The sequence below is a fragment of the Macaca fascicularis genome, chromosome 7 (genome assembly GCF_037993035.2).
Source record: "Macaca fascicularis isolate 582-1 chromosome 7, T2T-MFA8v1.1".
Classification (NCBI taxonomy): Eukaryota; Metazoa; Chordata; class Mammalia; order Primates; family Cercopithecidae; genus Macaca; species Macaca fascicularis.
In genome coordinates, this window is record NC_088381.1 from 140,944,315 (window position 1) to 140,969,838 (window position 25,524).

Genomic DNA, 25,524 nt, shown 5'->3' on the forward strand with positions numbered 1-25,524 from the left:
TGGCCAATGAGAATAGGGTCCAGGCCGGGTGTGGTGACTCATGCTTGTAATCCCAGCATTTTGGGAGGCTGAGGCGGGTGGATCACCTGAGGCTGGGAGTTGGAGACCAGCCTGGCTAACATGGAGAAACCCCACCTCTACTAAAAATACAAAATTAGCTGGGCATGGTGGCGTGTGCTTGTAATCCCCGCTACTTGGGAGGCTGAGGCAGGAGAACTGCCAGGAGGCAGGAGAACTCCGCCTCCCAGGAGGCGGAGGTTGCAGTGAGCTGAGAGGATGCCATTGCATTCCAGCCTAGGCAATGAGAACAAAACTGTCTCAAAAAAAAAAAGAAAAAGAAAAAGAATAGGGTCCAAATGCACACAGAATGTAATACCCAAATTAATTATCTACAGTTTCCTCAGTAAGGATTTGTAAGAAAAAAATAGAAGGGGGATAATTGGCATTGCAAATGAATGGCTTGGCTTGTTCTCTACAAGTGGTATATAAGTGTATCATTTAGAGTTCTTTCTGTGTAAGGAATAGAAAACTCAACTCAGACTGATTTAGGAAAAGTAATGTGTTGGGTTACATACTGAGAAGCCTAGAACAGCTGGCTTTAGGAGTAGCTGAAGCAGTCGTGCACAGTGGCTCATGCCTGTAATCCTGGCTTTTGGGAGGCTGAGGTGGGAGAATTGCTGGAGCCTGGGAAGTCGAGGTTGCAGGGAGCCGTGATTATGCCACTGCACTCCAGGCAGGACAACAAAGGGAGACCCTATCTCAAATAATAACAGCAACAACAAACCAAAAACAAACAAAATGAATGAATGAACCATTTTCTCAACTGATATTGTCAAAAATCTCTCACTCTGTCTTACTTCTGCTTTCTTCTGTGACTTCATTTTCATCCCTTCTATTCCAAGCTTAAATCCTCCTAAGCTTAAATTGAAAAAAAAAAAAATCAACTTAAATGAAAAATACAGAGACCCCTCCCCTTCTTTTTAGGATTATTCCTGAAAGGATGAAGCAGTGTAATGTTCAAGAGCATGAACTCAGGAACCAGACTGGCTTGCTTACTATTTTTGTAGCCTTTGATAGGTTAACTTTTGCAAACCTTGGTTTCTTCATTTGTATCACAACAGTTCTTACTTCAGGGGGTTGTTATGAGGATTAAAGGAGTTGATATTTGCAAGATGCTTTAAATAGCGGCTAGTACAAAAAAAAAAAAAAAAAAAGGAGGGGGGACTAAATTATCAGGTTTTGATTAGGCTATAAGTTTACTCCAGTGTCCTAAGAGGGTCTGGTTAGAGTTGGGACTTCCTATCCAAACTACATGGATCTGGAGTAGTGGAAGGATGGTTTCTTTTTTTTTTTTTTTTTTTTTTTTTTTTTTTTTTTTTGAGACGGAGTCTCGCTCTGTCGCCCAGGCTGGAGTGCAGTGGCCGGATCTCAGCTCACTGCAAGCTCCGCCTCCCGGGTTCACGCCATTCTCCTGCCTCAGCCTCCCGAGTAGCTGGGACTACAGGCGCCCGCCACCTCGCCTGGCTAGTTTTTTGTATTTTTTAGTAGAGACGGGGTTTCACCGTGTTAACCAGGATGGTCTCGATCTCCCGACCTCGTGATCCGCCCGTCTCGGCCTCCCAAAGTGCTGGGATTACAGGCTTGAGCCACCGCGCCCGGCTTTTTTTTTTTTTTTTTTAGATCGAGTTTTGCTCGTTGTCCAGGTGGAGTGCAATGGCGCAATCTCCACTCACTGCAACCTCTGCCTGCTGGGTTCAAGCGATTTTCCTGCCTCAGCCTCCTGAGCTGCTGGGATTACAGGTGCCTGCCACCACGCCCAGCTAATTTTTATTATTTTTAGTAGAGACAGGGTTTCGCCACGTTGGCCAGGCTGGTCTTGAACTTCTGACCTCAGGTGATCCACCTGCTTCAGCCTCTTGAAGTGTTGGGATTACAGGTGTGAGCCACCGTGCCTGGCCTCTTTTTTTTTAGACGGAGTCTTGCTCTGTTGCCCAGGCTGGAGTGCAGTGGCACAATCTCCACTCACTGCACCCTCTGCCTCCCAGGTTGAAGCGATTCTCAGCCTCCCAAGTAGCTGGGACTACAGGCGCACATCACCACGCCCAGCTAATTTTTGTATTTTTAGTAGAGACAGCATTTCACCATGTTGGTCAGGTCAGGCTGGTCTTGATCTCTTGACCTCATGATCCGTCTGCCTCGGCCTCCCAAAGTGCTGGGATTACAGGCGTGAGCCACCACCCCTGGCCAAGATGGTTTCTTTTAAAAAACGTGGAGGGTCATGACTAAAGGCAAGGGGAATGGATGCTGCATGAACATAAGCAACAAATTGTCTAAGGTAGGAAAGTTAGCAAATTGTTGCCTGAGAGCTCCCTTTATTACACAGTAAACACAAATTCATGTACAATGTTTCTAATAATAAAAAGGGACACAGAGTAATCTGAGAAGATTTCTGTCTATGCCTTTTGTTGTAAATAGGCACAAACTCTTGGGTGGGCATGGTGGCTCACACCTTTGATCCCAGCGCTTTGGGAGGTCCAGGTAGGCAGATCACCTGAGGTCAGGAGTTGGAGATCAACCTGGCCAACATAGTGAAACCCCGTCTCTACTAAAAATACAAAAGTTGCCAGGTGCGGTGACACATGCCTGTAATCCCAGCTACTGGGGAGGCTGAGGCACAAGACTCACTTGAACCCGGGAGGCAGAGATTGCAGTGAGCCAAGATCACGTCACTGCACTCCAGCCTGGGAAACAGAGACACCTCCTCACAAAAAAAAAAAAAAAAAAAAAAGACACAAACTCCTTTTATTTACAAACTATAAATAGCATTATAGAGTAGCACTATAAAAACTATACATTTGAGGCCGGGCGCGGTGGCTCACGCCTGTAATCCCAGCACTTTGGGAGGCCGAGACGGGCGGATCACGAGGTCAGGAGATAGAGACCATCCTGGCTGACACGGTGAAACCCCGTCTCTATTTTAAAACTACAAAAAACTAGCCGGGCGAGGTGGCGGCGCCTGTAGTCCCAGCTACTCGGGAGGCTGAGGCAGGAGAATGGCGTGAACCCGGGAGGCGGAGCTTGCAGTGAGCTGAGATCCGGCCACCGCATTCCAGCCTGGGCAGCAGAGCGAGACTCCGTCTCAAAAAAAAAAAAAAACTATACATTTGAATAGCACTTTACTGAACAAAGTACAAACACACATAAGTTAATTTCGTCTCCCAAGTAACTGGGACTATAGTTATTCGTCATCACGCCCGGCCAAAGGTATTATTAACCTTAGTTAATGGAAAGGAAACCTAGCAAGCAGAAATATAGACGGATGTAAATTTTGCAGATGGTAGTGGTGCTACTTTCTCATTTGTATTCCCACTAAATTTTGTGTTCTATTGGTACTCATCATATGTTAATAATTTCTTTTATTTTGAGACGGAGTCTTGCTGTCTTGCCCAGGCTGGAGTGCACGATCTCAGCTCACTGCAACCTCCGCCTCCCAGGTTCAAGGATTCTCCTGCCTCAGCCTCCTGAGTATCTGGGATTACAGGAGCGTGCCACCAGGCCGAGCTAATTTTTCTATTTTTAGTAGAGACGGGTTTCTTTTTTTTTTTTTTTTTTTTTTTTGAGACGGAGTCTCGCTCTGTCGCCCAGGCTGGAGTGCAGTGGCCGGATCTCAGCTCACTGCAAGCTCCGCCTCCCAGGTTCACGCCATTCTCCTGCCTCAGCCTCCGAGTAGCTGGGACTACAGGCGCCCGCCACCACGCCCGGCTAGTTTTTTGTATTTTGTAGTAGAGACGGGGTTTCACCGTGTTAGTCAGGATGGTCTCGATGTCCTGACCTCGTGATCCACCTGTCTCGGCCTAGTAGAGACAGGTTTCACCACGTTGGTCAGTCTGGTCTCGAACTCCTGATCTCATGATCTGCCTGCCTCGGCCTCCCAAAGTGCTGGGATTACAGGCGTGAGCCACTGCGCCAGGCCGTTAATCATTTCTTTTCTTTTCTTTTCTCTTTTTTTTTTTTGAGGCAGAGTCTTGCTGTTGCCCAGGCTGGAGTGCAGGATGCCATCTCGGCTAACTGCAACTTCCGCCTCCCGGGTTCAAGCGATTCTCCTGCCTCAGCTTCCCAAGTAGCTGGGATTACAGGGGCCTGCCACCACCTGCTTATATTTGTATTTTCAGTAGAGACAGGGTTTCGCCATGTTGGCCAGGCTGGCCTCGAACACCTAACCTCAGGTGATCCACCCGCCTCAGCCTCCCAAAGTGCTGGGATTACAGGCGTGAGCCACCGCGCCTGGCCGGTAATCATTTCCTTCACTCTACGAATATTTATTGAGCGCTTGCTATGTACCGGGACCTGTTATTGCACAAAACCGGCAATCCACGCATTGCTTACATTCACATTCTAGTGGGGGTAGTGACGGACCATAAAATCAGTTAGAAAAATGTATGTTATGATAGATGGTTATGAGTACTTTAGAGTAAAATTAAGTAGGAGAGGCAGGCAGGAAGTGTGTAGGTATGTTTCAATTTTATATTAGGATGGGCAGAGTTTGTCATCTATTTCACCTGGTTCACAGTTCCTGCAGGACAGGAACAAATGTCACTTCCATTTGCCTTCATACTTCCAGCACTTAGCACAGCACCAGGAACTCAGGGAGGCAATAACTTTATACTGAATACGTTTTATACCTTCCTAGAAGCAAGCAGTTGAGAAAGGCGTATAACTAGATATTGCCTATAAGGTCCACAATTGGAATAACGTAATCATTTATGATTGATTTTATTCATTTTCATTAACTTAAGCTAAGTTCTTTCAGCACGTTTAGATTACAGAACGAAAGCTGTGTTAACTAGTATTACAGGACTTTTCACGTTTTTCCAAACATCTTCTAGCCACCTCCGGCCCTACAACTACCCATAAGCTTTTGCTTTTCAAAAAACCTCCACAGCCTTTGCCAATTACTTCTAGATCTCGAGTAGTTGTTATAACAACACTTGGGGTTTAACACTGAGGTTGCGTATAGGGCCCAGTTATCAGTTCCTCGAACCTCCAGTAATCACAAAGCAAGGTTCTACACCCCGAAAAACTACGAAAAGTGAGAAATCCTCTAACACTCCTCGCGCCGTGCCCAGCCGGAATCATGACCTCAAGATGGCGTCCCGTAGTCGTAAGATTCAGTCGGCTCCAATCAAACATGGCAGTGTGGGTCATAATTTACAGTTCGGGCCTTTCTAGTAGCTGCTAGACGCTGCTTCTCTATGGTTATTCGTCTCGGCTTGGTGAGTCAGAGTCAACAGGGGAGACGATCTATATACGTTCTTCTCTATGGTTCCGCGCTCCACGCCCCCGGCGCAGTGCACGCCGGGCAAGAGGAAGACCTCCAGCAGCTCCCCGCGCAGCGCGGCTGTATTTGCGGCCTGTGAGAGTAGGCGCTTCGGACCCGTGTCTCCCTGGCGAGCGGCGGGCAGAAATCTTGAACAAGTGGAGCGCACTGGTCACCTGGATTCTAGAAGGCCGCGAAGGCAGTACCGTTTTTTCAGCGGCGGGTGAGTTTGTGTCCCTGAACGCGTGTGGAAACCGGGAGACCGGGTGCCTCAGCTGGTGGAGGAGGAAAAGCCGGGGTGGCTGCGAAAGCGCCAGGGTGGGGTAGAGATAAGGGGGGGGGCGCGGAGGCGGGGGTGGGGGAGGGGTCGGCACGAGGCTTGGTTTCTCCTCTTCTGTAAGGCCTGGAAGACCTGTGGGCCCAGCTGGAGCCCGTGGAGGCCAGACCTATGACTTGAGCTTTCCGTCTTGCATTGTCGCCCGCTTTCCCTTTCCCTTCCACGTTCCGCCGCGCAGTGAATCGTCTCTGCCCCTCCTGGGCTCCACGTTAGACCCAAAACGATCGGTCTGCCCCTGGGGAGCCCTTCCCTGAGCCCCCTTGCTTACGGGAGCCCCACAGTAGGTTTTCGGGCCTGGGGCACTGGCCCCAGCAGTTGCCTTGATGTTAGCCTCCACCCACCCTTTTTAGCGAGGTGCTGGCCACCAACGGATATCTTTCCCTTCCTCTTTGGCCATCTAGAGCCCGCCACCAAGCGAACTGGGCCCCACCCCCTTGGAATTGAGCTAATACCTACCTTTTTAGCACTCCTGGCTTGCTTAAGATGGTCATGAATTTTGCCATCCTGCCTCCTTTGAGCATTGGAGGGTGCAGTAAACTGTATATCGCCATTCATTCTAGGCGATTACTAAGCTCCACGTTAAAATGTTACTTTCTCATTTTTCTTTGGTCGTCAATCATGCTTTTAAATACAGTTTTCCGGAATAGACGTAGGACTGTGAAGATTTTTCGGAAGTTATGTAATATGGATTTGTATTGCCATGGAAATGCCATTTTGATACTGGGCAGAGTGGAGCCAAGAGAAGGGAAGAGATTGGACCTCTGTTGCACCCTACTGCTGTATTAGTGTGAAGTATTGTGTATTAGGCCGTGGGCAGTAATGTATAAACAATTTTTGTATTGTCTTTGGAGCTTTTAATTTTTTTAAAGGCCGTTTCCAAAAACGTTCAGAGGACTTTAAAGGGATTAAATTGGTCGTAAGTTATTCATGATTCACGTGAATCTTACACTATTCTAATTCATTTAACTTAAAGCCTTGGTTTTTCTTTTTTTTCTTTTTAAGCTTTGGTTTTTGTTCCTCTGTAAAATGAATTGATAGTAATATCTATACGTTATTGGGGTTGGAGATTGAGAAAAACGTTATGTAAAATCCTTCGTGCGATATCCAGGTAACACATAGTAAGCATTTAAATCTATATTGACATAATTTTTTATTTAAGAATTTTCAATAAAATGTAAGAGTCCAACCCTGATTCTTGAATTTTTGTTTGTTTGTTTGTTTGTTTGTTTTTTGAGACAGAGTCTTGCTATGTTGCCCAGGCTGGAGTGCAGTGGCGCGATCTCGGCTCACTGCAACCTCCGCCTCGCGGGTTCAAGCGATTCTCCTGCCTCAGCCTCCTGAGTAACTGGGACTACAGGCGCGCGCCCCGACGCCTGGCTAATTTTTGTATTTTTAATAGAGACTGAGGTTTCACTATGTTGGCCAGGATGGTCTCGATTTCCTGACCTCGTGATCCGCCCGCCTTGGCCTTCCAAAGTGCTGGGATTACAGGCGCGAACCACCGTGCTTGGCCTTCTGAATGTATTTTTAAAGTAAAACTAGTCCATGTTAACATTGGCTAACTATTTCAGACCTAACAGGAATTTGGAATTTTCAAGTTATGTTTTTGTCCACAGACAAATTAACAGTTTAGTTTTCTTATTTACACATGATTTAGTGAAAAATTAAATTATTTTATAGCTTTGGAAGCAAAGGAATCATATATGAATCTTTTTTTTTTTTTTTTTTTTTTTTTTTTTTGAGACGGAGTCTCGCTGTGTCGCCCAGGCTGGAGTGCAGTGGCGCGATCTCGGCTCACTGCAAGCTCCGCCTCCTGGGTTTACGCCATTCTCCTGCCTCAGCCTCCTGAGTAGCTGGGACTACAGGCGCCCGCCACCGCGCCCGGCTAATTTTTTGTATTTTTAGTAGAGACGGGGTTTCACCGTGGTCTCGATCTCCTGACCTTGTGATCCGCCCGCCTCGGCCTCCCAAAGTGCTGGGATTACAGGCGTGAGCCACCGCGCCCGGCCTCATATATGCATCTTAACATCTTGCTTTAGAGATTTCTTGATTGACTTTTCAAACACTACCACTGCCGTTCACAAAAGGGATTTTTGATTCTTCTTAAATAGCTTTTCTACCTTTTTTTGAAATTTGAAAGTTGTTGAAACTAAAGGAAGAACAAAATTCCACTACCCAGAATTATTGGTATTGGCTTTTAACTTTTTATATAGACATAATTTCAAATTTACAAAAAAAAGTTGCAAGAATAGTACAAAAGAAATCTCAGATATCTTTCACCAGATTCCTCAAATGTTAACATTTTGCCAATTTGCTTTATCCTTCTCTTCTCTTCATAGGTTTCTTCTGAAATGTTTTGCTAGTAAGTTGCAGATGTGATGCCCCCTAACCCATAAATACTTAAGTGTATTTCCTAAAAATTAGGACTAGTCTTATGTAACAACAGTACAACAATCAAAATAAGGAAACTAACATTGATAAAATACCTAATCTACAGTTCTTAGATTTTGCCGATTTTTCTGAGTTGGTATACTTTTTTTTTTTTTTTTTTCTTGAGACGAAGTCTTGCTCTGTTGCCCAGGCTGGAGCGCAGTGGCGCCATCTCCACTCTCACTGCAAGCTCCGCCTCCCAGGTTCACGCCATTCTCCTGCCTCAGCCTCCCGTGTAGCTGGGACTACAGGCGCCCGCCACCGTGCCCGGCTAATTTTTGTATTTTTAGTAGAGACGGGGTTTCACCGTGTTAGCCAGGATGGTCTCGATCTCTTGACCTCATGATCTGCCCGTCTCGGCCTCCCAAAGTGCTGGGATTACAGGCGTGAGCCACCGCGCCTGGCCACTTTTTTTTTTTTTTTTTTTTTTTTGGAGGTGGAGAGTCTCGCTCTGTCGCCCAGGCTGGAGTGTAGTGGCGCGATCTCACCTCACTGTAACCTCTGCCTCCTGGGTTCAAGCAATTCTTTTGCCTCATCCTCCATAGAAGCTGGAATTATAGGCACCCGCCACCATGCCTGGCTAATTTTTGTATATTTAGTAGCGACGGAGTTTGACCATGTTGTCCAGGCTGGTCTTGGAACTTCTGACCTCATGTGATCTGTGTGCCTTGGCCTCCCAAATTTTTGGGATTACAAGTGTGAGCGCATCGCACTCGGCCAATATACTTTTTTTAAAATGGCAACTATGGGCCGGGCGCGGTGGCTCAAGCCTGTAATCCCAGCACTTTGGGAGGCTGAGACGGGCGGATCACGAGGTCAGGAAATCGAGACCATCCTGGCTAACACGGTGAAACCCCCGTCTCTACTAAAAAAAATACAAAAAAAACTAGCTGGGCGACGTGGCGGGCGCCTGTAGTCCCAGCTACTCAGGAGGCTGAGGCAGGAGAATGGCGTAAACCCGGGAGGCGGAGCTTGCAGTGAGCTGCGATACGGCCACTGCACTCCAGCCTGGGTAGCAGAGCGAGACTCCGTCCCCCCCCCAAAAAAAAAAAAAAAAAAAAAAGGCAACTATGTGACCTATATTGACAGAAAATTCACCTGTAAATGCACAATTCAGTGATTTTTGGTAAATATACAAAGTTATGCATCCATTACCCCAAAAGGATTCCTTCTTCTGTTTTCAAGTCACCCTGTTCCACCCCAGTTTCAGACAAGCACTCATTTTTCTCTGTAGATAGTAGTAGATAGTGCTACTTTTTTGTTTGGTTTGGTTTTTGAGATGGGGTCTCTCTCACCCAGGTTGGAGTGCAGTGCTACGATCTCGGCTCACTGCAACTTCTGCATTTCAGGCTTAAGCAATCCTTCCACCCTAGCCTCCTGAGTAGCTGGGACCACAGGTGCATGCCACCATGCCTGGCTAGTGTTTTGTATTTTTGGCAGAGATGGGATTTCACCACGTTGCCCAGGCTGGTCTGGAACTCAGGCTCAAAGGATCCACCTGCCTTGTCCTCCCAAAGTGCTAGGATTACAGGTATGAGCCACTGCACCCAGCCTTGCTTTTGTTTTTAAAAAGATGGATTCTTCATGTATTGCTTAGGCTGGAGTGCAGTGGCTATTCACAGGCGTAATCCCACTACTGATCAGTTTGGGAGTTTTGCCCTTCTCTGTTGGCAACCTGGTGGTTCTCTCTCATCCCAGGAGGTCACCATGTTATTGCTGAATGAACTTAGCATGAACACCTCATCGGTAGTGTGCTGCAGCCCAGAACTCCAGGGCTCAGGCGGTCCTCCTGCGTAGCTGTAACTATAAGCATGCACAGGAGTGTTGCTCTTTAATCATTGAAATTGTAAAACAACAAAGTGGCAATGTCAGAAAAAGATCAACTTTTTTGGAGATTTCAAAACAATTGAGTATTTTCATACTTCTGAAAAGCTTTGCTGTAAAAGTAGTTTTTCTGTTAAGCATTTCCCATTCTTCTTTGGGCATAAAACACTTTTTTTTTTTCCCTAGGAATAATTCCTGCAGACCTGACACATAACTGGAAGTAGATATTGAATGAATGAGTGAGTTGTATGTGAATATTCGCTGAGAGGAATCTCAGTTCATTCTTAGCATTTCAGAAATTTGGCACATAGTGTACTGATGGAGCTAGTCTAAAATAATCTATCCTGGGAGAAATAATTTTGTTTCTATCTGGGTAAGTCTACAATAGGGGAATGCTTATTAGCAGTATTTTACTATATTTTGGATACTTGCAGTATTCTTAAGAGTGCAGAAAAAAGAATAGTCTGAAAGATTTAAAGAGAAAAAAGTGAAAAAAAGAAAAACTGAGTGCATGCATATGTTGAGTAATAGAGATAAGTCTTCAGGGTTTCTTTTTGGACCGAATTTCTTGAGATAAAATTTGCACACAATAAAATGCATCTGTTTTAATTTCAGTGAGTTTCAACAGATGCATATACCTGTGTGACCACCGCCACACTAGAGATAGGAAACACTTCCATCATAGGTTTCTGTTATTTTATTTAATTTTTGGGAGGCCTTGCTCTGTCGCCCAGGCTGGAGTGCAGTGGTGTGATCTCGGCTCATTGCAACCTCCACCTCCTGGGCTCAAGCGATTCTCCCATCTCAGCCTCCTGAGTATCTGGGACCATAGTGCGTGCTACCACACCTGGCTAATTTTTTGTATTTTTGGTAGAGATGGGGTTTCACCATGTTGCCCAGGCTGGTCTTGAACTCCTGAGCTCAAGTGATCCGCCTGCCTTGGCTTCCCAAAGTGCCGGGATTACAGGCATGAGCCACTGCACCTGGCCCAGGTTCCTGTTGTTATTATCATGAGCTATAAAGTTTCATACTTAGCAGGAAAAAGTGCTTTGAACCTTCTAAAAGTGAGATACTTTCAATATTTTAAAAAATACTATAGAAATGATTTCAGTGCCATAAGATAACTGCATTTCTCTCTCTTAAATCCCACATATTATATAATCCCTCAGCAAATCCTGTTGGCTGCCTTCAAAATATATCCAGGATCCAACAACTTGATAACGCTTTTACCACTACCACCTGTTCCAGGCCACCATCTCTCCAGGCTACTGTCTCTTATATGGATTATTGTGCCAGTCTCTTTCTTCTATCCTGTTCCCTTCCAGACTTAACACAGTGGCCAGTGATAATGTTAAAATGTGACAAGTCAAAAACTCTTCAAGGCCGGTCGCGGTGACTCAAGCCTGTAATCCCAGCATTTTGGGAGGCCGAGACGGGTGGATCATGAGGTCGGGAGATCCAGACCATCCTGGCTAACACAGTGAAACCCCGTCTCTACTAAAAAATACAAAAAAATAGCCGGGCGAGGTGGCGGGCGCCTGTACTCTTCAGTACAGGCGCCAACTACTCAGAAGGCTGAGGCAGGAGAATGGCGGAAACCCGGGAGGCGGAGCTTGCAGTGAGCCGAGATCCGGCCACTGCACTCCAGCCTGAGCGACAGAGCAAGACTCCATCTCAAAAAAAAAAAAAACCTCTTCAAATGATTTTCATCTCATTCAGAGTTAAAACTAAAATGTTTACAGTGTGCCCTACACACTACACGTAACACTCAGTATTTATTTCTGATTTTCTTCATTTATTCTGCTCCAGTCATACTGTTGGCCTTGCTGTTCCTCCCTCAAACACACCATTCCTGCTTCAGCCTCTTTGTATTTGTCTTTTCCTTTGCTTGGAAGTCTCTTTCCCCCAGATATGAATAGGGCTTCCTGCCTCTGCCTCTTTTAAATCTTTGTTCTAATCTTCACCTTCTTGGTGAAGCCTAATCACTGTATTTAAAATAAACTACTCTGTAGCTCTCTTCCCTAATTTATTTTTCTGCAAAGTACATACCAACTTTCAATGTATTATGATTTATTTTGTTTAACATGTATAGGTAACAACAGATAAGCTTTGCTTATGATTATAAAAATTAGTTCTCAGGCCGGGCGCGGTGGCTCAAGCCTGTAATCCCAGCACTTTGGGAGGCTGAGACGGGCGGATCACGAGGTCAGGAGATCGAGACCATCCTGGCTAACACGGTGAAACCTTGTCTCTATTAAGAAATACAAAAAAAACTAGCCGGGCGAGGTGGCGGGCGCCTGTAGTCCCAGCTACTCAGGAGGCTGAGGCAGGAGAATGGCGTGAACCTGGGAGGCGGAGCTTGCAGTGAGCTGAGATCCGGCCACTACACTCCAGCCTGGGTGACAGAGCGAGACTCCGTCTCAAAAAAAAAAAAAAAAAAAAAAAATTAGTTCTCAATGAGTTTCACATGGCAAAACATATAAACCTGTGTTGAAATAAGTAGTTGGTAATCTCCTTTTAGGCTGCTTAAAGTGGAGATTAGTATTTACCAAAGATGAGAAATGTTTTCTGAATTTCCATGAGACCATTTTTTTTTTTTTGGAATGGAGTCTCGCTTTGTCGCCCAGGCTGGAGTGCAGTGGTGTGGTCTCAGCTCACCGCAACCTCCGCCTCCCAGGTTTAAGCAATTCTCCTGCCTCAGCCTCCTGAGTAGCTAGGACTACAGGCGCCTGCCACCACGCCTGGCTGATTTTTGTTTTTGTTTTTTTTTTGAGACGGAGTCTCGCTCTGTCGCCCAGGCTGGAGTGCAGTGGCCGGATCTCAGCTCACTGCAAGCTCCACCTCCCGGGTTCACGCCATTCTCCTGCCTCAGCCTCCCGAGTAGCTGAGACTACAGGCACCCGCCACCTCGCCCGGCTAGCTTTTTGTATTTTTTAGTAGAGACGGGGTTTCACCCTGTTAGCCAGGATGGTCTCGATCTCCTGACCTCGTGATCTGCCCGCCTCGGCCTCCCAAAGTGCTGGGATTACAGGCTTGAGCCACCGCGCCCGGCCTGATTTTTGTATTTTTAACAGAGACAGGGTTTCACCGTGTTGGCCAGGCTGGCCTCGAACTCCTGACCTTGTGATCTGCTCGCCTCGGCCTCCCAAAGTGCTGGGATTACAGGCGTGAGCCACCTCACCCAGCCCAATTTTTGTATTTTCCGTGGAGATGGGGTTTCACCATGTTGGCCAGGCTGGTCTCCAACTCCTGACCTCCAGTGATTTGCCCACCTCGGCCTCCCAAAGTGCTGGGATTCCAGGTGTGAGCCACTGCCCCTGGCCGAGAGTTTTGCTTATTAAGCATTATTTATATCTAATACTAGTGGAGGGAAAGCGGTTCTAAAGATGAATTCATGGCCCAGTCTTGTAACCATTGTGAGGCTAGGCACTGGGCCATTGCTAGGATATAGTATGCGGCATGAGATAGTATAATAAATTTGTTTATTGAAGTCCTCAGAGTTTTGTTTACTGCTTTATTCATTAATCAGTTTATTCAACAGGTATGAAAACCAACTACCCTAAGAAAGCGCTGAAATAGGCTATTATAATGTTCATAGAAGAGCTTCTGTAAGTAGGACAGTAGTCCTTTCTGTTTTAAAAAGAGGTACAACCCCCAGTTTGGTTTTGGTCAAAGAGTTTTATAGAAAGTTTATTTTAAAACTCAACACATTTACAGTCTTGCAATCTTGTGTTTTTCCTTTGTTAATATGTACTTATAACCTACCTACTGTTTAAAAAGTTTCTAGTACCTCATTTGCCAAGTATATTAAATCCTCCTAGGGGCTGGGCGCGGTGGCTTATGCCTGTAATCCGAGCACTTTGGAAGGCCGAGGCCAATCACTTGAGGCCAGGAGTTTGAGACCAGCCTGGCCAAACATGGTGAAACCCCATCTCTACTAAAAATACAAAAATTAACTGAGCTTGGTAGCATGCACCTGGTGGTGTGCACATGTAATCCCAGCTAGGCTGAGGCAGGAGAATCGCTTGAACCCGACAGGCGGAGGTTTCAGTGAGCCCAGATGGTGCCTCTGCACTCCAGCCTGGGCGACAGAGCAAGACTCCATCTAAGAAAAAAATTCATCCTAGGGATTCTTTTACCTATAAAGTTTTCTAAATATTTTAAGTATGTTGTGTTTTCTGAAGTTGAAGTTTAGTTTTATTGAATATGATATCCCAATTTAAGTGAAAGGAATTCTGAGGAAGTAGAGCGGTGAGCATGTAGGTCATGCTTTTCTATTTTTAAAGAAATGTCTAGTAAATAGGTAAACAGATACTGAACTTCATTAGTCATGAAGGAAATGTAAATTGCAATAAGAGTGTATTTTACTTATAAAATTATGATAATTTTGACACTGATCTATTCTAACATTGATGAGGATTTGAGGAAAGGGCATACACATATTCTGGTGTGGGAGTATACATTTGTATGCTAGTTTTCAGGGATGCTTTTGGAGGTAAAATTTGAATACATAATAGTTTTTTTTTTTTGAGATGGAGTCTTGCTCTGTTTCGCAGGTTGGAGTGCAATGGTGCCATCTCGGCTCACTGCAGCCTCCGCCTCCCAGATTCAAGCGATTCTCCTGCCTCAGCCTCCCAAGTAGCTGGGACTACAGGCACCTGCCACCACACCCAGCTAATCAGATACATATAGTTCTGACCTGTATTAGAGAATTACCTGTACAGATGCATACAGTTATATGTCTGTTATCTCCAGGAACGTTCAGCATTATTTGTGAGAACTGAAAGTGGAGCCAAGCCAGCTGTTAATGTTGGTTGAATAAATATGTCCGTATTATAATAATTTACTGCATTGTTATTATGTTATTATTTTTGAGACAGTCTTCCTCTGTTGCCAGGCTGGAGTGCAGTGGCTTGATCTCAGCTCACTGCAGCCTCTGCCTCCTGGGTTCAATTGATTCTCCTGCCTTAGCCTCCCAAGTAGCTGGGACTACAGGCATGCGCCAATACGCCTGGCTAATTTTTGTATTTTTTTCATCTTTTATTGCCTATGTTTTGTTTTTCTATGTATCATTAATTCTTAAAAATTAAGCTTTTGAATGTCATTGGCTATTTATTAGGCTTCAAAGATCTTGATGGAGAAGTCTTAGTTGACTGCCAGTTTCTTAAGCTGGGTGTAAGGCTGGGGTGCAGCGCACACTGGTTTAGTGTGAGCAGTGATCACTAAGCATATGAGCCACAGCCACCCCAGCTTTACCTCATTCACAGGCAGAACTGGAAGGTTGGTCCTGGATGGCTGCTTGGTCCTGGATGCTTTAGTGGTCTCTTGATTGTGGAAAGCCTTGTTTTGGAACAAATGTTTCCATTGATACAGATGAGAAATGCCTCTTTAATATTTTTATAAACCATTTAGAACCCAATAGATTTGGTTTGTGAGTCACTCTCTTCTGAGTACCAAAGGATTTCATGGTTGGAAGGTGCGCCTTTTCGTCTTGGCAATGAGCAGCATTTAATGGAGAGACCATGCTTGTATTTGATTTTTTTTTTTTTTTTGGTTCATTTACAGAATCTGAGACTTATTCAAACCACCAGCTGTATTATCAGGAAGGAACAAATCCAAGTTTTGACATATTGTCAGTGTGCTGCATGTTGTATTTTCAAATTCCTTAAGTGGTTTCAACATTAGATGACCAGTTCTTTGGCACTGATGTGGTTTTGACAATGTACAGTAGATCTGACCATAGCTCTGAAAAGTCTGGCTGGCATTACCACATCCCAGGCTCTCTGCCTGAAGAGAAGGAAGCGCCAGGCTTGCACGCTTACTTGGCTGGACTGCAGGGAAAGAGCTGCAGCACCAGCCTCTCACTACTGCAGCCACCCTCTCTCCTAATTTTTGTATTTTTAGTAGAGACGGGGTTTCGCCATGTTGGCCAGGATAGTCTCAATCTCTTGACCTTGTGATCCGCCTACCTCGGCCTCCCAGAGTGCTGGGATTATAGGCGTGAGCCACCGCGCCCGGCCAATTTACTGCATTATAAAGAGTGGAATAAGACTTTATTTTTATTTTTTTATTTTTTAGACAGAGTCTCTGTCGCCCAGGCTGGAGTGTAGTGACACGATCTCAGCTCACTGCAAACTCCGCACCCCGGGTTCAAGTGATTCTCTTGCCTCAGCCTCCTGAGTAGCTGGGATTACAGGCATGTGCCACCACACTTGGCTAATTTTTGTATTTTTAGTAGAGATGGGGTTTCACCATGTTGGCCAGGCTGGTGTAGAACTCCTGACCTCAAGTGATCCACCTGCTTTGGCCTCCTGAAGTGTTGAGATTGCAGACGTGAGCCACCGTCCCCAGCTTGGAATAAAACTTTTGTGAACTGACATGAAGAGATGGCATTTATAATGAGGGAGAAATTCTCGTAATGTGATTGGTTGTAGAAAAATAAAAATTATTAGTTTGTAGAAAGGTATTAAGAAGAGCACAGCAGTAGATACCAAACTGTTGGGATTGGGGACAAGGAAGTGGGAGACTTACACTTTTTGTGTTTTCTCTTTTTATGTTTCTGTAAAACATAAAAGACAAAATAGTAGAGAGAAGTATTTGGTTTTTTGTTTTTTTGAGATGGAGATTCGCTCTTGTTGCCCAGGCTGGAGTGCAATGGCGTGATCTTGGCTCGCTGCAACGTCCACCTCCCTGGTTCCAGCGATTTTCCTGCCTAAGCCTCATGTGTAGCTGGGATTAGAGGCATGCGCCACCATGCCTGGCTAATTTTGTATTTTTAGTGGAGATGGGGTTTCTCCACGTTGGGTAGGCTGGTTCTAAACTCCCAACCTCAGGTGATCTGTCTGCGTCGGCCTCTCAAAGTGTTGGGATTACAGGTGTGAGCCACCGCGCCTCCCCAACCCTGTTTCTTAAAAAAAAAAAAAAAAAAAAAAGGCCGGGCGCGGTGGCTCAAGCCTGTAATCCCAGCACTTTGGGAGGCCGAGACGGGCGGATCACGAGGCCAGGAGATCGAGACCATCCTGGCTAACACAGTGAAACCCCGTCTCTACTAAAAAAATACAAAAAACTAGCCGGGCGAGGTGGCGGGCGCCTATAGTCCCAGCTACTCGGGAGGCTGAGGCAGGAGAATGACGTAAACCCGGGAGGCGGAGGTTGCAGTGAGCTGAGATCCGGCCACTGTACTCCAGCCCGGGCGACAGAGTGAGACTCCGTCTCAAAAAAAAAAAAAAACCAAAAAAAAAACAAAAGTGTGTTGCTGAAAATAAAGTTGGAGATGAAAAAAAAAATTTTTTTTTTTTTTTGAGACAGGGTCTTGCTCTGTCTCTCAAGCCATCCTCCTGCATCAGCCTCCCAAGTAGTTGGGACCATAGGTACGCACTACCATGCTTGGCTGATTTGGAAATTTTTTTTAATACTAAAAATGCTAATATTTAAATATTAACATTAAATGCCAATATTTAACAAAATGACAGTTTTCTTTAACATGACAAACTAAGTGAAACAGTTAAATATGTTCTTCTTTTTTCTTTTTCTTTTTCTTCCCACCCCGAGACAGAGTCTTGCTCTGTCACCCAGGCTGGAGTGCAGTGGATTACAAGTGATTCTCTTGCCTCAGTCTCCCGAGTAGCTGGGATTATAGGCGCACACCACCATGCCCTGCTTGTTTATTTGTTTATTTTTTGTATTTTTAGTAGAGATAGGGTTTCACCATGTTGGCAAGGCTGGTCTTGAACTCCTGACCTCAGGTGATGCATGCGCTTTGACCTCACCAAGTGCTGGGATTACAGGCGTGAGCCACTGCAACCAGGCTGTTCTTAAACTTTAAAAAATAAAATGCCAGCTTCTGATTCTTCAGTTTTGATCCAAGAATGGTTACAAGGTTTACTTTTAAGTTTTTTAAAAAAACTATTGACCTTTTTTTTCCTCTTGTCAAAAGTTGTATGTTCTCTTTGTATTTGAATGGTTACTATATGACTGGAAGTCAGAAGTTTATTTCCCCCTACTGAGATGTATAGTTTATGAGCACATTTGCCTCTTAGGAAGTGGCCAGCATTGAAGCAACAAATACCATGTAACTTGGTACCTTTAGTTTTTAGGATTCTGATAGATACAAGAAAAATGGGCTGCGTGCGGTGGCTCAGGCCTGTAATCCCAGCATTTTGGGAGGCTGAGGCAGGCGGATCACAAGGTCAGGAGATCGAGACCATCTTGGCCAACATGGTGAAACCCCGTCTCTACTAAAAATACAAAAATTAGCCGGGCGTGGTGGTGCACGCTTGTAATCCCAGCTACTCAGGAAGGTGAGGCAGGAGAATTGCTTGAACCCAGGAGGCGGAGGTTGCAGTGAGCGCAGATTGCGCCATTGCACTCCAGCCTGGCGACAGAGCAAGACTCCGTCTCAAAGAAAAAAAAAAAGGCCAGGCATGGTGGCTCACGCCTGTAATCCCAGCACTTTGGGAGGCCGAGGAGGGCGGATCCCTTGAGGTCAAGAGATGGAGACCATCCTGGCGAACATGGTGAAACCCCATCTCTACTGAAAATACAAAAATTAGCTGGGCGTGGTGGTACAGTCTTGTAGTCCCAGCTACTCGGGAGGCTCAGGCAGGAAAATTGCTTGAACCTGGGAGGCAGAGGTTGCAATGAGCGGAAATGGCGCCACTGCACTCTAACCTGTCCACAGAGTGAGAGTCCGTCTCAAAAAAACAAAACAAAACAAAACAAGAATGTATCAGAACACTTAAAAAACTATTAGATACCCATCTGGATTCTCAGTTTGGTCTAAAAAGATTCGTTCGTTTGGTATTTAATTTTTGGATATTAACTGAACCTGAAAATTTTTTTCTTCCTTTGTATGTATTCCTACATGATTGTAGGAGTCTATCCTGAACTTGGATCATGTACATTTTGGAAACTTATTTTAGAAAAAATTTAAGTTGTAAGAATTCTCAATGAACAGACAGAAAACAGGGTCTTTGCCAACTTCTTTGGGTAAGAAAAGTTCAGAATTTTGCAGATACTCTAAAAATGAAAGTCAGCAAAGAAGGCATAATAAAATTTGAAGTTTTCAAATAAAATGATTTGTCATGTCCTTTTTTCTTTAGACTGCTGCAGTAAGAATGTCTTTTCCCCCTCATTTGAATCGCCCTCCCATGGGAATCCCAGCACTCCCACCAGGGATCCCACCCCCGCAGTTTCCAGGATTTCCTCCACCTGTACCTCCAGGTAAGTTTGTTGATACTGTTTTTTGTCGTTAAACTTGTACTTTTGTCTTTGTGATATTAACTTCAGGAAAATGTTAGATATGTGACTGTTAGTGAAGATGCGTCTCAGCATCGTTTGGAAAATGTGGATGTCTCTTTTTCCTATAGCAGTAGCTTTTATATCTGACTGAGGATCAAACCCATCTACAAAGTTTTTTTTTTTCCTCATCTGGAAAGTTTTTTTAAAATCTTTTTTTTTTTTATTTTTTGAGATAGAGTCTTGCTCTGTCACCCTGGCTGGAGTGCAGTGGCATGATCTCAGCTCACTGCAACCTCCACCTCCTAGGCTCAAGCAATTCTCTGCCTCAACCTCCTGAGTAGCTGGGGTTACACATGCCTGCCATCATGCCTGGCTAAGTTTTGTATTTTTGGTAGAGACAGGGTTTCGCTATGTTGGCCAGGCTGGTCTCGAACTCCTGGCCTCAAATGATCCGCCTGCCTCTGCCTCCCAAAGTGTTGGAATTACAGGTGTGAGCTACTATGTCCGGCCTAAAAATTCTATATTTAAAAAAATGGGTAATACATACACATTGTTCAAAAACAAACAAAAAATACAGAAAGTAATACAGTGAAAAATTTTCCTCATATACCCCCATAACTGCTGTTGCTATCCCCTTACTAAAAAGGGAAGCAATAAGGTTATTAGTTTTTTCTTTATTTTTCCAGATACTTTAAAGTGTATATTATAAGTCAATATAAGTAAAGATTTATGGAGTTAAAAAAAAAAATGTTCAGACCCTGCTCCAACCCCCTGAATCAGATCCTCAGAAATTGGGGCTCAGGAATCTTAATTTTTAACATGTTCACAGGTAATTTTTGGCACTCATTTAAGCATGGAGAATCCACATTTGAGAACTATTATCCTGAAGTACATAGTTAACATTGCTTATGCTGGGTGTGATTGTGTGTGTCTGTTGTCCTGGCTACTCAGGAGACTGAGGTGGGAGGATGGCCTGAGCCCAGGAGTTCAGGTCCAAAGAGTGAGACCTCATCTTTGAAAAAATGATTATCTTTGCTTATAAGAAATTTTTCTTTTGACTTAAGAACATTGCAGTTGGCTGGCTCATAATGGGTTGTTAATTCATAGCATGTATGTTACGGGGGTTGTAATAAACAGCACATTTGTCTTTATTTTGTGTGTGTGCACGTGTGTGTATGTGTGTTTTGGGTACTCACTTTGTTGCCAGACTGGAGTACAGTGGCGTGATCATGGCTCACTGCAGCCTTGACCTCCTGGGCTCCCATCTCAGCCCTCCTGAGTAGCTGGGACCACAGGCTTGTGTCACTATATACTGTTAATTAAAAATTAAAAAAAAATTTTTTATAAAGATGGGGGTCTCACCATCTTCTCCAGGCTGGTCTTGAACTTCTGGGCTCAAGGTATACTCCCACCTCAGCCTTCCAAAGTTCTGGGATTACAGATGTGAGCCACTGCACCTGACCTTGTCTTTATTTTGGATTTAACTACTCATTGTAAAATTTTGAATTTACTACCATAGGCTCAGCTTTGGTAGCCTTCTACCCTTGGGTCTGAAAAGCCACAAGATAAATATGAGAATTTCTGTGGAATATTATTTAGCACTTCAAGAATTGGGGGAAAATCATAATTAAAAAAAAAATCAGGCCTGGCACAGTGGCTCATGCCTGTAACCTCAGCACTTTAGGAGGCCAAGGTGGATGGATCACCTGAGGTCAGGAGTTCGAGACCAGTCTGGCCAACTTGGGGAAATGCTAAAAATACAAAAAATTAGCCAGGCGCAGTGGCTCAGGCCTGTAATCCCAGCTACTCAGGAGGCTGAGGCAGGAGAATCGCTTGAACCTGGGAAGCCGAGGTTGCAGTGAGCCGAGATCATGCCACTGCACTCCATCCTGGGCAACAAGAGTGACACTTTGTCTCAAAGGGGAAAAAATCAGAACAACTGTTTATGCATGTGTATTATGGAACAGAATGCAGTACTTTCATAAGTTATTTTAGACATGCTTGTAGTGGAGCTGCTTTAAGCTGTGCTTCTAGATAATCATGGATATGTATTTATTATCATCTGCTGCCAGAGGAGTAATGTGAAAGTTTACACTACTACTTTACTCCGTGTGACAATTACTGATTTTAAGAAGTAACTTAGTTGTTTTATAATGGACCATAAATAGATGAAATTCTACTGGAAGGCTGTGGCTGGCCCTTTGGACAAAATTTTTTCCTTAAAAGAAATAAATTTTGCTGAAAGGAAATTCTGTTGAGAAAATTGAGAGAATGTTGCAGAAAACTGAATAAAGTTAGTTATCAGCCATCAAACAGATTAATAGTTATAGAAGGAAAGTGTTTTGAACAACTTTCATTTGGGCATCAGTTTTCTCTTTGGTCCATATATCCTGATTTTCTTCATACATTTATAGGCTCATAGTGCAGATCTGGATTTTAATTTTTAGTTTATTAATTTTTTTGAGACAGGATCTCTCTTTGTCTCCCAGGCTGGGAGTACAGTGGCACAACCATAACTTAATGCGGCCTCTATCTCCTGGGCTCAGCTGATCCTCCTGCCTCAGCTTCCTGAGTAGCTGAGACTATAGATGTGTGCCACCATGCCTGACTCAGATCCGTTTTTCAATGGGCCTTACTATAACCATGATGCAAAGCCCAAGTGTTCTAGAAGTTACAGGCTGGGCATGGTGGCTCGTACCTGTAATCCCATCACTTTGGGAGGCTGAGGCAGGAGGATCTCTTGAACCCAGAAGTTCAAGATCAACCTGGACAACATAGGGAAGAAAGACCCTGTCTTGTGGGGAGGTTGGGGGTGGGGGTGGCAGGAAGCTTAATCACTTGTTTAGAATCAAAAAGGATGGTTATGGAGAATTTGTGCTTTAATTTCCTTACCAGTAGATTGGGTTTATAGAAAAGATTTTAAATTTTTGAATTTTTTTTTTTTGGCTTTTTTTGAGAGAGTCTTACTCTGTCGCTGGAGTACAGTGGCGCCATTACAGCTCACTGCAGCCTCCACCTCCTGGGTTCAAGTGATTCTCCTGACTCAATCTCCCTAGTAACTGGGGTTATGAGTGTGTGCCACCATGCTCGGCTAATGTTTGTATTTTCTGTAGAGATGGGGTTTTGCCATGTTGGCTCAAGTGATCTGCCTGTCTTGGCCTCCCAAAGTGTTTGGATTATGGGTGTGAGCTACCGTGTCGCCCTACTCTCCGCCTTTTTTTTTTTTTAAATAAAGAATTAGAGTTTTGCTATGTTTCCTAGGCTGGAGTGCAGTGGTTTTACACAGGCACGATGATAGCACACTGCAGCCTTGAACTCCTGGGCTCAGGGATCCTTGTCCCTCAATTTCCAGAGTAGCTATAACTACAAGCAAGATTTTATTTATTATTATTATTTTTGGGACAGAGTCTTGCACTTGTTCCCCAGGCTGGAGTGCAATGGCATGATCTTGGCTCACTGCAACCTCTGCCTCCCAGGTTCAAGCAATTCTCCTGCCTCAGCCTCGCAAGTAGCTGGGATTACAGGCACGCACCAGTATGCCTGGCTAATTTTTGTATTTTTAGTAGAAATGGGGCTTCACTATGTTGGTCAGGCTGGTCTTAAACGCCTGACCTCAGGTAATTTGCTCATCTTTGCCTCCCAAAGTGCTGGGGTTACAGGCGTGAGCCACTGCGCCCAGCCCATGATTTTTGTTTTCTGTGAAAGAACCAGGATTCTCCTTAGATTTCCACATAAATTTTTCATTTGATGCTTAAAATAACTTTCTTTTTTTTTTTTTTTTTTTGGCGGAGTCTTGCTCTGTGGCCCAGGCTGGAGTGCAGTGGCCGGATCTCAGCTCACTGCAAGCTCCGCCTCCCGGGTTCACGCCATTCTCCTGCCTCAGCCTCCCGAGTAGCTGGGACTACAGGCGCCCGCTACCTCGCCCGGCTAGTTTTTTGTATTTTTAGTAGAGACGGGGTTTCACTGTGTTAGCCAGGATGGTCTTGATCTCCTGACCTCGTGATCCGCCCGTCTCGGCCTCCCAAAGTGCTGGGATTACAGGCTTGAGCCACCGCGCCCGGCCTTAAAATAACTTTCAAAGGATTTGTTTTTACTTTATTTATTTGAGAAAAATTTATGTTTATCGTGCACAGTGTCTTGAAATAACGTATATGTTGTAGAATGACTAAATTGAGCCAATTAACACGTGGTGTATTACTTTACATACTTATTTTTTTGCTGTTGTGAGAACACTCTAGATTTTAAATGTAGATTTTCTTTTGGTCATTTTCAAGAATATAGTACACCATTACTGACGGTATCACCATGTTGTACCATGTGTCTTACTTTTTTTTTTTTCCTTTTTTTGTGGAAAATGGGGTCTCACTATATTGCCCAGGCAGGTCTCGATCTCCTGAGCTTAATCTATCCCCCCACCTGTGCCTTCCTAAGAGTTGGAATTACAAGCGTGAGCCACCGTGCTGGCTGTTTTTACTTTTAAAGGATTCTTTTTTTTTTTTTTTTTTTTTTTTTGAGATGGAGTCTCGCTCTGTCACCCAAGCTGGAGTGCAGTGGCCGGATCTCAGCTCACTGCAAGCTCCACCTCCCGGGTTCACGCCATTCTCCTGCCTCAGCCTCCCGAGTAGCTGGGACTACAGGCGTCCGCCACCTCGCCCGGCTAGTTTTTTGTATTTTTTTAGTAGAGACGGGGTTTCACCATGTTAGCCAGGATGGTCTCGATCTCCTGACCTTGTGATCCGCCCGTCTCGGCCTCCCAAAGTGCTGGGATTACAGGCTTGAGCCACCGCGCCCGGCCCTAAAGGATTCTTTAATATCATTGTTCACCTATAAGTCAGTCTGTATTGGTGAAAGGCGTTGGTTTTGAGGATCACTGAACCATATGAACCCGAATGGATAACTGTCCAGAATTTTATGCTCTTTAAGTCAAAAGCATATTGAGGTGGCCAGTTTATTTTCAGAATAGTCTTTTTTTGTAAGTTTATATGGACCAACCTGATAGCACATTCCTTTTGAAAATAAGGTAGTATTTATCAGTATTTCATTTTCATTTGTCCTATATTTCCACTTATGTTAATTATGAGTAAGGATACTTAATTGTGTGGCATGTTGTTGATAGAGAATGCAGTCATATAAAATCAGTGTGGTGTTTCTCTTCTTAGGGACCCCAATGATTCCTGTACCAATGAGCATTATGGCTCCTGCTCCAACTGTAAGTATAACTTAAAGGAAGAGTCATGAGTTATGGTAGTGCTAGTGCTTTTAAGCTAAACAGTGTGATAAACTTAAATACATTATGAGTATTTAAAAGAATAACAAGGACAGAATGAGAGCACCCCTAGCATATCATTTATTTGAATAAGTATCATTTTCACTTAGGTGTGCATATATGCAGTTGCACCCGCAATGTGCTCCCTAAGTAGATAATTCTGTGATTTTCCTGTTATTCTCTAGACTCTTCATATACTTGTTATTACAGATTTAGGGCTTTGGCTCTTCATTGCTTTCTCATCTTGGTCCTGGGAGATGGGAGAAGGATGTGACATGTCTGATCTCTTAAAAGAACATAGGAATGATCCTTGTAAAAATTAAAATTTTGAAATGAAATTTGTGTGGAGTACCTTTTACACGTTTCCTCCTAGCTTCCTAATTTTTCACCCTTTCCAAGCGATTTTTATCTTAGTTTTCTCTGTCTTCTAGTGTGGTACGTTCAAGCTTTGTAAGACTTTACTAAAACCTTTCTTCTGCTGAAATGCTCTCATTCATTATTTTCTTTTTGAACCTTAATTGAATGTGGAGAACCTTAATTCTCCACATTCATCAAATCTTCTGAGCATTACAAGCACCTTTGTTAAGAATGCTGCTGTACTGTAGCACATGAATAGATAATAACTCTCTTAACTTTTATTTGGAATTCTACGAGGGAGGGTAGGTCTCTTTATTTTCAGTGTCTTTTAATATCTGGGTTTTGAAAAGGGATGAGGACTGTTATTCTTGGTAAAAGGGAGAGAGGAATTACGTGGGCAAATGAGAACCTGCTGTGAGGCCGACCACTAAGAAGATGTGGTTCTGCAGCCAAAGGGGAGTTCAGCTTTTCTTGCCTTGGACACCAAGAGTTGGGCCATGTTTGAAAGCCTCAGGCATGTACTCTTCCTCCTTGTATTTCAGGCTAGAGAAAGCTAGAATTTAGGAGCGGAGCAGCTCTCCCATTTCACCACTGTTTATTCGGTGCCTCCTGAGGGTGCTTGCTGAATTCAGTGTCAAGTACAAAGATGTGTTTCTTCCCCGGGAAAGTTGAACGTCATGAAGGGAAAATAAGATAGCATAAATAACTGATAAAAGGCAAAATATGGGGGAGAGTGCTGTGGAGTATTTGAAT

At 44.3% G+C, this 25,524-nt stretch overlaps 1 protein-coding gene across 3 annotated transcripts in view; it reads left to right on the forward strand.

The window, feature by feature from the left end:
* Nucleotides 1-5,365: 5,365 nt before the first annotated feature.
* RBM25 (RNA binding motif protein 25) overlaps nucleotides 5,366-25,524 on the forward strand; it is a 70,823-nt gene continuing 50,664 nt past the window's right edge. For 2 of the 3 annotated variants that reach the window (XM_005561707.5, XM_073997698.1), the window contains exons 1-3: nucleotides 5,366-5,540; nucleotides 19,010-19,130; nucleotides 24,308-24,357. In XM_005561707.5, the coding sequence (XP_005561764.1) occupies nucleotides 19,025-19,130; nucleotides 24,308-24,357 (156 nt within the window). In that variant the 5' untranslated portion in view covers nucleotides 5,366-5,540; nucleotides 19,010-19,024. Of the gene's footprint in view, nucleotides 5,541-10,094; nucleotides 10,282-19,009; nucleotides 19,131-24,307; nucleotides 24,358-25,524 lie in introns of all 3 variants that reach the window. The other variant, XM_065549019.2, reaches the window with a different exon arrangement.